Source organism: Maylandia zebra, linkage group LG11, assembly GCF_041146795.1.
Source record: "Maylandia zebra isolate NMK-2024a linkage group LG11, Mzebra_GT3a, whole genome shotgun sequence".
NCBI lineage: Eukaryota > Metazoa > Chordata > Actinopteri > Cichliformes > Cichlidae > Maylandia > Maylandia zebra.
The window spans coordinates 35,850,749-35,865,559 of NC_135177.1; the positions used below are offsets into that span (position 1 = coordinate 35,850,749).

A 14,811-nucleotide genomic window follows, 5' to 3' on the forward strand; every position below is an offset into this window, starting at 1 on the left:
CTCTTTAAACATCAGAGGCTCTGCTCCATTGTTGTTTCTACACCATGAAATTTGATTTCTTTTATCTTAAGATGTTTCTTTTCACTTAATTACTGCCTCAAACAAATGTTCTGTCCTCTTCGTTCAGGGTCAGAAAGTTGTGGGAAACAAAGCTGCTGTGTCTCCATCATGAAGCTACAGCCAACACTTTTGATTCATTTTTATTAGCGCGCTGTATATATAGAACAGGGCACAGGGTCGAGCGCCTTTGAAATTTTTGGATGAGCCAATGAAAACAAAGAAAGCCTCAAGGGAAGTCTTAGAGAGTTCATCAACTCTCGTTGTTAGTGATGTCTCTGAGTAGCTCCTTTATCAGAGAATAACGTCTCTAATTAGATTAAACAGACAAACAAGCACCGATTGAATGTGTCACTTGTTTAGGCCTCTCTCTAATGCTTATTTGGGCTTGGTGTTGATCTTTGTCACTGTTGGACAATATGCTGGATGTCTTCTTAATTAATTTTGTGTGGTTCCATTACAGCACTGTTTACATTCATTTCTCCCCACCAGTACAAACATCAAGTAGTGTTTTTAATGTATCTGACAAGGATCCATTTGATAATGTTAAATAATTTTCTTACTGTAATGTAGAAACATCCAAAACCAACAATGAGCTAATATTACTACTAAATGCGTAACCAAAGTCTATGAAACCCCCTGTTGTCCAAAAACTACTACAAACTGAGCCACACTGTTGCACTAGGCGGCATGCTCCCTTCATCAGAGACTCAACTTTAATGCGACTTCGTATTTGGTATAACATCCTGCTCCATTACAAAAGTACAGTTTGTTTTTAGCCCTACAAAAACAGTCCCAAACTAATTACCTTTTTACTCATGTTTTAAATATCATCTGCTGAAAACTAGCAACCAGCTGTTTAGACAAGTTCTGAGTCCTCTTTATTCATTTCATCTATTAACAGCAGACTCCAAGACTCTGAGATGACATTTAATTTTTTTAAGAGGTTTAGAAACATTTCAAAACACAATAAGTTTTGACATGTAAAACATATAAAACTGTAAAGATGAAGATTGTGATCATATTAACTCATTTGTTCAAAACATCATAATTTAAAAAAACTATTTAGCTGTTCCTCAGCTTCCAAACAAACACTGCTGAGCAACGGACGGAGTCATAGTGGGAATCAAAAAATGTGTTAAAGAAAATGTTAGACGTCTGACTGCCATTCTGCTTCCCCAGAGTCAGAGAAGTGCTGGACTGAGGGTTTGTGAAGATTAGACCCAACAGCACAAGATCAGGTATCTTAGAAATGATTACACAATCAGAAGAAAGATGAATTATTCAGTGAGAAACAGAGACTTCCTCAGAGACGTGCATGTCAGTGGAGAATGGTTCAGGAGGATAAAACACACCAAAATCCCCAAAAAACCTCAAGGCTCTGAAGAAATACTAAGAGCACAGAGGACACCAGAGTCGTTGCTGAACTGTCCTCCACAATAAGTCAACTAATCTTTATCAAAGACTCCCTGTCCAGACTTACAAACAAACAAGAAATCAAACAAGCCCTGAAAACAAATAAAAAACTGAATAAAGAACAAAAAGACAGCTGTAGAAGTATCTCCAGAGCTGGGATTAGTACAGGGTGGTACTAAGTGTTATACCTGACAAACACACAATGATTTGATTCACCCCCCAAACACTCTTGGAGAATTTAAACACCAAAAAAGCCAAACATTCCTGACATGACAAGAAGCTCTGCACAATGCAGTCAGACGACCATGCAGGGATAACTTTCGTTATCAGGTCTGAGTAGTCTGCTGGTGCCCGTGCATTAGAAGACAAGGAAGTCTTCAAGTGCTGTGAGTGGAATGCTGTTTGTTCTGGCTTATTTGGGGTAAGACAATTAGCTTCATAACACCAGCCTCAACATTTCTTGAGGCTGGTGTTAACAAATATTTTACTAGCACATCAAATATTGACATGCTTTCCTAATGGCTGTAACACGAGACTCTTTTATAATAGCTGTAGTCTTTGCATTGTACACATCTGGATGTTTATCAAGTGCAGTGAGATATGCAAACTCAATCTCAATCTGTTTTACTGACTGCTGATGTATCGCTGGCATGCAATTCTCCAGTCACTTGTTTGACTTGTAGTTTCTTACAAGGGGAAACGGGCGATCACACCGAAGCCACTAACGGAAAACTCTGAACCACAAAGTGCCAAGTCAGCACGAAACTCACCATTCAACACCATCATAAACACAGATGTGCACGCACAGACCTGGCCTGCTTCCATGTATCTCCGTGCACCCAGGGACACGGGCTTTCTCTTTTTTCCATTATGTCTTTTGTTTTGGCTGAAGAACGTGCAGCTTGCTTACAGCTTGCGGTCTTCGCCCTCGTGGTGGCCGAGCTCGTTTGGCGATCAATCTCCACAACAGCTACAAGCACAGAAGCTGAACAAGTTTCAAAATTATACAATTATTTTAAGGCTCTCGATAATACAGATCAGGACCCGCTATTTAAAAACAGTTGTGACAAGTCTTTTGTTTTTTATTATTTCGGGTAAAATGTGCCTTCTTGGGGGGTCTGGTGACCAACAACATTGTACTGATCCCTCTGAATGTCTGTGGCGTCTGAGTAACATCATGGGAAGCCTGATCCTCACTGTGACAGTAGATTTAAGAACAACATTTTTCATACTGCGGATAACGTTCCCATGCAGCAGCTTTTATGCAAGTCTTTGAGTCACTGCAGAATGAAACAGCGAGCCATTTACAGTAACAGATTTTAACCATGCCACATCTGGTTTTGATTAAGACAACACATCCAATGTGAGTGGATGGCAGCTTTTTTCTCTTTGCAGCTGCTGCAAGCTGGAAACGATTTGAGCTCTAGTGGCTATCTGTTTCTGTTGTTGTTGTTGATGTTTTTCTCTGCTATTTGTTCCCAGGACTGACCTGAAATAAGACTTAACTTGGTGCTTTCAAGGTTCACCACATTCTCCTCAAAGGGAGTTTTCTATCTACGCCACATTTCAAATGTGTCCATTTACAATCATTTAAAACAAAATCTGTACTTCGTTCATTTATCAGTGAGAATGTGTTATTATTTTTGGCTTGAAAGTTTCACTTTTTATCCAGTAAACTTTGGAAACTGTTTGTTCATCCAAACTTTCAGCTAAAAACTTTAACTGCCGGCCGTACTGTTAGCTAATAAACTTCTTTTAATTAATCATTTTACCTAGTTTAGCTATACCCAAACCCAAAATACAATTTCTTCATCCATACCTTTATCTTTTAATTTTACCTCCTAGCTGCAGAACTTCTAGATAATGATTTTTAAGCTTTTATTAATAATTTTTATCATCATTTTCTTTTTGTTTATCTGACATCTTGAGCTAGCAGTTTCAGTTGTTTATTCATACTTCAGCTAACAATTTGCAGCATTACATTTATCATTTTAACTGGAGATTTTATATCAAGTATGTTTAGCTAACAATCCGTCCATCCATACTGTTGACCTGATCTTGACCCTTAAATTTGCAATTTTGTACATTTATATACAACATTATAAAACTTCATACAATATAAACAATTTTAATATTCCGTGTTCTGTATATATTTCCACTGTGACAGTGTTGCATAACTACTTACACTTTAAATTCTCGAAAAGGAAGAATTTCATTGCTCTGCGTAACCACTCGTGTTTTGCCGTGTATATGACAATAAACTTCTTGAATCTAAGAGTAAGACCAGTTTTAAAGCTACATTTATCTCGTATGCACAATTTTTGGCAATTTTTTGACTTTGGAGTGTTAGTGTATTTAAATACTTTATAAATAAATAAATACATTGGTCTAGTGGCTATCTTTTTAGATAAATGTCAACTTTTCAAAACTGTTAAGGTCCACTCAGTTCTTTTTTCTCCTGCGTGATTACTGAGGCACTTGTACGCCCAGCTGTGAATCAGTTATTTACCAAACAAACCTGTGTGTGAAGGGTGGTAGAGGGGAGTCGGAGCTGCATCCTGGAAGACAGATGTGCATCTCAATGGATTCTCAATGTGGTCCGACGTATCTATGGTACCCAGATAACACTAAGGTCCTGGACCAATATGCACGCAGCAGCAGCAGCAGCAGCAGCAGGCCAGGACAGGTACAGTTCACCAGAGTCATTTTCAGTCATTATCTCTTCTGACTTTGCTTTTCTATTTGTATTTTCAGGAAGTCCAGCTGGGGACAGTAAATTCCTAAAAGTTAAGAGCGTGATTTACAGTCCTACCACTGGCACATGGTGTGCTGCCTTTTTGGAGGACTAGGTGGAAACCTGTAACTTATTAAAGTGATCACTTTAGAGCCATTTTTTCACATATAGCCCCAAAGCTCCCTCTCTCCAGATGGGCCCCATTCTGCAAGCATCTGGAAGTTCGAGCCTTATTTTCTTCACTGAAAAACTTGAGCCACGTGTGCTACCCTGAAGGTGAACTCTCCAAGATGTTCCTTTACTTAGTCTGTTTCTCCGTGCTTTCCCAGCAGTGTCGCTAGACTGAAACTGTTTCAGCCCCCACAGGTGGTGCCATTAATTCACTTTGTTTGGCTGCCTCGCGGCTAACGAAAGATGAAAGAGGGCTCTGCAGAATGTGCTGTAGTTAATTGAAAGCCCTGGCATGGTCATCTGCATTGTGCAACACATTTGTCTCTTGGGGCTTCTTGCAACGACACACTCATATCTGTTTAACACAGCAGGAAGACGGGGAGCAAAGAGGAGACAAGAGCCAGAGTCAAGCCACCGCACAGGACATCCTGGGCAAACAACACTGTGGGAGGGCAAACACTGAGGATGGCAGGAGGGAGAGAGGTGCAGGAGCCTGTCATCTTGTGATGATGTTCACGACTGGAGGAAACCAAGTCGAGGGAAACTGTTAACACTTTTTCTTTTTCGGGATGCCCAGAGGCAAACAGAAGCAGCAGGAAACACAGCAGGTTGTCTGTGAGTCACTGAGGGTTTTTTTTCCATCACAGTGAGGATTCTCCAGGCTTTTCAACTACTGCTGGAAATTAGTTTCAACTATTTACCAATTAACGAGCAAGCCAAGAGACCACTTTTGTGGTTAACACACTGCAAACTCAAAAGCTACCGCTGAGTATCTTGTCAGCACTTTACTGATTATTATGTCTTTGAAGATAGCATGCTTTTCTTATTACTTTTTAACTGACTACAAATCTCTGGTTCATTATCATCTGTCTGCAGCTAATAACTTCAGCTCTCCAGCTCTTAGATTTTCATGCACAGGGCAAAAGAAGCCCCACAGGTCCACTCTGCCTCTGCTCTGTCTTCACTCATTATGGCAGAGCACCACAGGAATGAAAACAGGGACAAACAATAGGAAGCAGATAGGAAACATCTTGTACATCCAGGGCTGCATCTCTATGTTCGCTTCCTCCGGCATGTAAACAAAATAAATTGGGGTTAGAAAAAAGTGCGACACATAAAAGAGAATCCTTGAAAGGTGTTATCAGACCTGCTGCTCTCGCATTTTCCAACAGCAAGCGCCACTTGGCTTCTAAGTGTCCTTTTTCCCCACAAAGAACTCTTTTTTCCACACAGAGCTCGTGTTGTTTTGAATAATGGGTATGCTGATAATCTGTCATCTTGTCTATTTTGGGGCCTAGGTTTGTATTTCAGAAGTGGCCTGAAAAAAACAAAGTAGACAAAAAGAAGAAAATACGTCTCTCATAAAGCGCAAGATGGACGACTCGGAGCTTAACGCAGCTGGTGGAGTGGATCTGGGTTTGAACTCAGGAAAAGCATCGAGAGTTCTAGCAGTTCATGTCCACGTGGTGCCAAGCATGACATAAAGGCCATTTGTTTTTCACATGCAAACCTCTCATCTTGCATGGTTAAGTCATATTTTCTCTTATGGCTGACAAAATAAACACTGTCTGCCATCCGCACGGCTGATTTCAGCGGCTATGAAAACAAACAATAACAAAAACATAACCTCGTTTTCATCACAGTGGTGGAGACAAAGAGCGAGAAGCCTCCTGGGCTGTGAACTTGGTACCATATTTCTTCTAATTCTACATCTCAAATTTCACTTGGTTCCAGCCGTCCTACAAAGACACAGACACCAGCAAAAGCCCACGAAGTCTTAATGAACAATGTCTCCACGGCTGCTCCACCCACCACCCAGAACAACCACCGACATAAGCAACTTCAGGAAAGACCCTCACCACAGTACAAGTAGTCTGTGGTCACTCCATCAACCCGCCCCTGGCTCCTCCTTCATTTCCAGCTCCAAACCCTTCGACCTCTACTTTTTATAACTGGTTATTTGAGCCGAGGCCCAATGAAGCTGTTCCGGTGCCAGAGCAGAGCGAGCGACCCAAACCCCCTGAGCTGGAGGGCCGCGCTCCAATCTGCTCCAAATTATTTGCACGGCTGCAGAGCACATGGGGTTGAGAGCCTTATATAAGCCTGTGGTAGGAATATTCAACCAGCGTCACCTTCTTTTGAATTCCCTTTGCTCTTTGTTGTTTTCCTGACGACTATTTTTACATCAAAAATAACCTTTTGAAGTTCATACAGGCCACTTTTTACATCTTCTGAACTTTAATAGGGAAGACTCTGTCGCCAGTGCGTAAAAGGGAGAGCATGAGTAGAATAGTGATTTAACATAATCATAGACGGTGCTTTTAATGATTTATGTGAACGTATTTAACCTCAATCTCTGGAACTGCTTGAGTGAAAAATGTAGTATTAAAATAATGTTATAATGAATTGACTTCCCAGTAATAAAAATGCGAGGCATAATGGAAATTATTCAGCAAGACATGAAAAAAAGAATTCAGTTAATCAATAATGAATTAGAAGAAAACTTCTTTAGTTTGAAAGTTTCAAAATTCAGAACAAATCCGCTCTGAAGAAGCTATTTTCAACCACTTCTGACCACAGAAACTGGTCCTGGTCATCATCCTGACACTAAAATTTCCCATTATTGGTGGTTTGCACCAACACAGCACCCACGGCTGTTCCACTGGCATCATTTATTAAGCCTAACAGATCCACAGTTAAGTTCATAACTTGCAATGTTCTGATGGCCATGATGTCAACCATTTCAAACCTTCACTTTGACATCTGCCTTTATGAAATTAGAGACTAAGTGTTGCTAGTGAAATGCAGACTTAAGCCTAGATTCTCTGTTACAGACAGCTGGAGATAGCACAGCAGGCGCAAGCGTATTTGTTGTATTGTAATCTGAAATCTCAGCAGACCAGTCAAAGACAACAGACAGACACACGAAATCTCAACGTCACGTTTACATCCCTTTGACCCAAGAAGACTTGCAGATATGGAAAGTAATCAAAGTGTTATCAGTGGACTAGAGAATAAAGTGAGCAGCCCACTGCTTAGTTTTCTAATATGCGCAAACACAACATTGCACCAGTCTGCAGACATATTATTTCTACTGTAAAGTTGGGCAATGGAAGTTTACGAGGACTGACTCACTTTTGGAGCCCGACTCTAGAGGACGAACTCGTTTGTAGCACTTTCTTTTTTTTCGCAGCCACAGAAGTTTCTCCTTAAGGCGTACATCGCAGTGAGAGCCATTACGATATTATTAAATCACCTCATGAGTCCACTACACCCAGTGTAAAGAGTCACACCTACAAATATCTGCAGTAAATGTTGTGTGATGTTGAGATATATTTCATATAAGCCCAGGTAAAGTCAGGGCATAACTCCTGAAGATGGCATCAGTGTGCAAAAGACTAATCTGCGAGCGTGCACGTAACTCTATATGGCAGCAGCCGTGCTTCGATGGATAATGCAAACAAAGCCTTCAGACTGTGATGTTACATTGTGCTGTGTGGCCATCAGGGATGACTTTGTCAAGAAAAGGAGTGACATTCAAAAGACAATGTGCAGACACTCTGGCTGCCCCATGCAGTCGCACAATAAATTTTAGAAAAGCCCAAGCACCGGGGGATCCAGTAACTTAAACTGAGCCCTTTTTTCTCCAGTTCCACTTCATCTCTTTGTGTCTCTAGCCGGTGTCATCTCTAACCAAAACAAATCCAATAGCCTGCCTGAAATCAAGTCCTCTCCTGGACAAACAGATGTTCAGTCAGCCGGATCTCCAGCTGTCAGACTGGAGGCGATTTTTGTTGGTTGACCAGAGAGAAAAAATGGGTCACTATTATGCCACTGATAGCCGAAACAGTCTGCAAGAGGGCAGACACTCTGTCAACCAATGAGGATTCCATATGAGGGCACTGACGGAAAACAAAGACGCCCCATTTCAGTTCGTTTTTAACAGCCAGAATATAACTTATTGATTAAATATGAGCTTTAAAAATGAGCTTTTAGGAATATTTGTAGACACACAAAGTTCAGTCTGCAGTCAGAGACTTCCTGAGGTGTTTCAGTTGCCAGAGCAGATGTGAGGTCAGGAGTCCAGACCAGGTGGCTGAGATTTACTCTGATAGTTAATCATATCTCGCCTTCCATGCAGATGTTTATGAGTCGAAAGATGTCAGGGCCCCTTAATCAAAAAGCTTTTCATTCACAAGTCACAGACAATAACTGCTGGATTTACGGTGATTTACGGTGATTTTACATCTCCACAGAGGAAAGGAAACGTGCATTTTGTTTCCAAAACAGTGCACATGCATGTGCAGGAGTTCAACATTTCAAAGCTCTAAACTATAAACATGTCAATTTGTCATCAAGCCACATTTCTACACTGGTTTCTCTTTAATCCAGCGGCTCAGCTAGTGACCCCCTCGTCTCCCGCCCTCCCGAAATGTGCTGCACTCTCTCCTTTTCAGTGTAATCAAACTCCTTTTAATCAACGCGCTCTTTCATATCAGAGTGCTATAAACATCCATTATTGTGTTACTGACTTCACACATGCCCAAAAAAACGAGAAACAATCCACTGCACCCGCTCACATCTGCAGAGAAAACACTCCATCTGCCTCATCTGATTAACTTCACTAACAGGACACGAACGCTGACTCACACACCATCACATCAGGATGTGTGCGCTGTACACACACGCAGCACTACTGGCTGCAGCCACCTTGCCGCCACGTTTCACTGGCTTGAATCACGGCTCCTCTGTGACCCAGAGGTGCTCCAGAACAGGGATGAAACCTGAACGGCTTAATGAAGATCAAACAGAACAGAGGAAGATGAGAAAAGAGCAGAACTACTCCCAGCAACTTCCTTTGCCATGAATTGATGGAGGAAACATGCCAGACGAGCAGAGCTTTTTTGAGTCACGCTGTCTCTTGATAGTAGTTGGAAACGTTTTCAAAGCAGAGGCAGAGACGCCAAGAAAAAAAAACACACCCGGGAGGAAAAGTGTGCAAGTGCACGAAGCGGTGACACAACGGCAGGAGTTCATTTAAACAAGTGCTTTAATTAAAAAAGAAAAAAGTATGACTAATATGTGACAGATGTTATGTGACATGACTGCTGGAGGTTTCTTCCTGTTAAAAGGGAGTTTTTCCTTCCCACTGTCACCAAAGTGTTTCCTCATGTGATTGTTGGGTTTTTCTCTGTGTGTATTATTGTCTATCTGCCTTGAGGCGACTGTTGCTGTGATTTGGCGCTGTTAAATAAAATTGAATTGAACTGAATTGACAGTTTGTAAGTAGGACAAGAATAATCTTTTCTGATTATTCTTGTCCTACTTGTCCTACTCCTCATCTGTCTCAACATTTAACATTGATGTTTTTGGACACACATCCAGTTCTGGGTTCAAGCCTTCCTGAGATTTCCTGGGGTTTGAACCCAGAACCTTAACAGTCTGAGGTTACAGCAATCACTGGTTTACAATAAAGATACAGAATGGGACTCGTCAGGATCAATTAAATGCTTCTCATTCAACTTTAATACACAGTTAGACTTTAAAATCCAATTTTTTCTTTATATATCTGGTTAAACACAGGCTGCCTTTTCATATTTCATCTTGTGCTACAAATATTGACCAACAAATGTGGACCTTCAAAGGTATTTTATGTCTAATAATCAATCACAAGTTTGAGTAGATTGTTCCAGTATAGTTTTCAAAGCTAAGTGTACACGATGCATTTCACATGAATGAAGACAAAAATGTAAAAATGTGATTTCAAATCAACCGCAACAGCAACCACATAATTCAGCTCCAACACCTTCATGGTACCCAGCAGACGACTTTACTGTTGGTGATTATGATTCAACATAGAAAATACATTCAGGACACAGAAACGTGAAATCTTATTTAGAGGACAAGTTCACTAATAATGTTCACATGTGTATTATGTTGTAATGTAGCAGTATGAAAGTGGTCGTCTGCAGATTTACGGGGGATTTTATTGAATATTGATGCACATTATCTGATGAAAGCAGTGGCAGCCGAAGTATTCAAAGAAATGTAAAGACACGTTCAGAAACATGAATAAATGAAAACACGACCAGTAAAAGTAAGTACGTATTGTCTGAAAATGAAGTACCAAAAGTAAGACTCCACGAATATTATATTCTTAAATTATAGTGATCTATAATCGGTATTTAACTGAATGAATCATATTTAATTTATCCTTTTTTTTAATTTCATGAGATTAACTGACGTTTTCGCCGTCTGGGGTGCAATAACAGCACATGCCTACACGCTACGTGTACGAGTAAGCAATTAAACAAAGGTGCATTCATTGACAGGTCAATAAGCAATAAATTATATTTGTTTTGTTTAGTTTATGTTTGTTTGTTTGTTATCTCGCTGACAGCCTGTTACTCACCTTGGCATCCAGGAACACGCAGACTCTCTGCAGCTGAAATATTTCACCTAAAAAGCGACTTCCGAGGACGAAACTGTGAAGAAAAACGGCGTTTGCTTTAGAGCCCATACACTTAGAAAAATCTTCAAGCCGGATAAACATTCACAAGTGAGAGAGAGAAAAAATAACGAGAGCAGTTTCTTCCAAACGAGGGAGGGTCGTAAAGTGGAGCCAAGGAAAGTGGAAAAACTGTGACAGCGAGGGGACCAAGAGAGGAGGAGGGAAGAGAAGGAGGGATAGAGCAGAGAGGAGGTTTAGGAGAGAGAGAGGGGGGGAGGTCTGCAGGGAGACTGGGAGTTGTTTTTGCCTTCGGTGGGCCTCCAGACCTTGATGTGTAAGTGTGTGTGTTTTGGAAATTTTCAGGAATAAGCGCTCCAGAGGGATAAAACCTGGAAAAAAAAGTAAGTTTAGAGTGAGTGTGCAGGTGGAAAATACAGCTCAGATAGATCGTTGTTGAAATCAGAAGAGTTTCAGCAGGCAGCAAAGATAGTGAAAACGTGGAAACAAAATGAACAAGTTCGGGGGCAGGGGTCTTATGAAGTTTCAGCTGGTGCACGACAGATGACAAAAATCCAGAAATAGTCTAAAATATGTGAATTGATCCATGAAGGATTGAGTCTGTTGATCTAACCTCCGGGGGCAAGTGTCAATTCTTCACGAAATCTGCTCCGAGATTTTCTCATTGTTCAGAAACACACAATAGAAATGATCATTAGCCATTTTTGCTTTTCACACATAGACTGTATACAGATGATGAACCTAAACCCAGTGACGTCACCCAAGATGCTGCCATGTCAGTTTTATGGTTTCCCAGAAGTCACTATAGTTAGATGGCAGTATGAAGAGTTAAAAGCTCTCGCTAACACTTGGTGTGATCGGACAAAAGAGCCTAGAAACAGAAACCAAGCAGTTTGTCACATGTACTCATTCATATGGTATATTCTTCAGTATCTCTGACTCCCTGTGAATGAACTGAAACTGAAAGTCCAAGAAGTCACTGCTTTGTTTGTTTTCTGAATTTTAAAAAGAAAATCAAACTAAGAGCTTCTGTCTGCTGCCACCTTCACAAACCCTTTGGCTGTACGTGCAAGTCTCTAGAATTGTATATGAAAGAAATTACACATTGACCAATATGTTATATAAAAAACATAAATAAGATTTTCGATGTAATAAATCTACCTCTCCCAAAATGTTGGCAACTATTGTAAAAGAAAAAAAAGAGTGTTTGTTTTATAATTAATATAAAGTCGATAGCTTTCCAGATGTGCAGCGGATGGATTATGTATAGATTATACTGAGGATGCTGATGATGGAGATGTCAGACTGACAGCATGAAAAGCACTGACAGTGGCTGCAGTGGACACACATCATTGTTTTAACCTTCAGTTTACAGTTTGCTCTTCTCCACAGCTGACTGAATGACCAACTACAGCACAGGCAAGACTGGTTGTTTGTCACACTGCCCCCTAGTGGTACAGCATATATAGACTCTGCACATCAATGATGAACAGGCAGTTTGTGACATTTACTCATTCATATGGTATATTCTTCAGTATCCCTGTCTGCCTGTGAATAAACTGAAACTGAAAGTCCAAGAAGTCACTGCTTTGTTTGTTTTGCATTTTGAAAAGAATCAGACTAAGAGTTTCTGTCTGCTGTGAGGAAACCACATTCACAAGCCGTTTAGCTGTACGTGCAAGTCTCTAGCATTGTATATGAAAGAAATTACACATTTGCCAATATGTTTTGTAAATAACATAAATAAGATCTGCAGTGTAATAAATCTAGTCATCAGGACTGGCTTCACTTTTGAGAGCCAGGATGTTCATCCATCCTCTATAAATACTGTGTGACTGATCAGTTCCTTCTGCAGTATTTGATGGTTAATAAATTCCTGTGTGCGCATCATATAACCACGGTTAATGGTTACATGTGACGAAAAAGAAAGCACCTGAACAATTATAAACAGATTTGTTTCTTTTATGTGTTGAACATGTGGTACAGTGAACATAGAAACAATTTATACTTACAGTGTAAAGTTACAATCTGCACAAATATATTAATACATAAATATGTACAAAATAGATACATTTGCAAATAAATGTGTAAACATATAAAAAGCATTAAAAAGTACAAAACAGATTAAAAGGTAAGTTTCTTTAGCTTGAAGTCAAACAATAAATGCTGAGTTGAATTCTCTCCTTCCTTTTTCTTCTACTTTTGACTTCTGTCTTTTGGGGGTCACCACAGCAGATTTCACCCAATCCCTGACATCCTGCCCGTCACACCAACCCTCTGCATGCTCTCCTTCACTAAAACTACCAATCGTCTCTGTGCTCTTTCTCTTTACTGCTGATTTTTGGAGAATCTTTGTGTATCTTTCTGCATAAGCAATACCATTGCAAACAAACACAAATGCAGTACTATAAAAAAGGCTTCAGGTGTTTGAATCCTGAACTCTTTCTAATGGCCAGCAGGGCTTGACTCATATGATTCTCAGTCAGATTCACTCCACACTGGTCACATCGCTGTCGGCAGGGGTTTACTCCCAGTCAACTACCAGAGCTATTGTCTACAGACTTTTAGTCATGTGTCTTCTCTTTCTTCACCAGTCTGCACCAGTCTCTCACAGACAGCTGTGTAATAGCCTCCTGCTCCCCAAACAGTAGGCCAGCTGATAACCAGAGTGTTCAGGATGCCTGTTTCCCTCCTGCTGGGTGCTGACACAGATAAACAGCTCATGGATGGAGGCCTGTTGGAACAAACATCCTCACTGTGAGGAAACCAGTGCAGAGGCTAAATAAAATTGTTTCCTGCCGTCCCACAGAGTGGACACTGATGGATGGCCGACATCATTTAAGTGTCGCTTTTAGCTTTCCCCGGTAAGGTCAGAAAAGGTATCTGAGGAACGCAAACATCTGCTGATGTGAAGCAATCCTGGGCGTAACTGCCTGTTACACCCGGCAAACACCATTCCCAACATTCAAGTCAATTCGGTTTCTTCATCCTGAAAACATGCTACTACCAACTGCAGCTGATGATCTCTGTCAGTTTTATGGTTAAGTTTCAGCTGCTGGTTGAAATATGATATCTAAAGAGTCAGTGTTGATCAGTTTGTATGTAGAGAGAGGCAAAAAGCACTGTGTAGAGTAAAAAAAAATCTTTATTTGGAATTTTGAGTCCTCCCAGAGAAAAAAGGACTATCTGAAATTATTATCAGTAATATAGTAAATGCACAGTGCATGGTTTGGGGTATTTTGACAAGTTAATCTCATATAGGGAGATCTTGAATTGTTAATTCTTCTTTAAAAAACGTATTCATCAGAAAGGAGTGCAGCCATTAGTCAGTTTTTCCTCTGTGTGCAGGAATAAACCTGGAAAAACATCTGTATTAATACCAATTCTTAAAATATGTCTCATTTTTAATGTCAGTAAGAGAACACATTTGCACCACCCCAGGCTTAACAATTGATTGTTTTCTTATTCTTTCTGGTATGTAATGCTGCCACCTACTGACACAGAGTCAGTCATTAAAAACATCAACCCTGCATGACGTTGTTTGAAAGGCCACACACACACACACACACACACACACACACACACACACACACACACACACACAGAGAATACAAATTTAAATTAAATTAAGCTTAAAATCCTAGAAGCACTGAACTGATTTGATTTTGTAATAAAATGGTTACATTTGTACTTCCATGTGCCTCTTCACCTCACTGTGCAATACTTTTGTAAATAGTCAACGGTGCAATAGACTCAATACTTGAAATGTGCAATTCACTTGTATTTTTATTTTTATTCCTATTTATTCTATTTATCCCCTTCGTATATTTTATTTATATTGTCTCTGTATTTATATATATATGTGTGTGTGTGTGTGTGTGTGTGTGTGTGTGTGTGTGTGTGTGTGTGTGTATTGTATATATATATATATATATATATATATATTATATTTTATTTATATTGT

The 14,811-nt window shown here is 40.1% G+C and overlaps 1 protein-coding gene across 1 annotated transcript in view; it reads right to left on the reverse strand.

The window, feature by feature from the left end:
• pear1 (uncharacterized) overlaps positions 1-11,025 on the reverse strand; it is a 61,921-nt gene extending 50,896 nt beyond the window's left edge. Inside the window, exon 1 of the mRNA XM_004573551.4 lies at positions 10,791-11,025. Coding sequence (XP_004573608.1) covers positions 10,791-10,798 — 8 coding nt within the window. The 5' untranslated portion in view covers positions 10,799-11,025. The remainder of the gene's footprint in view (positions 1-10,790) is intronic.
• Positions 11,026-14,811: the final 3,786 nt, after the last annotated feature.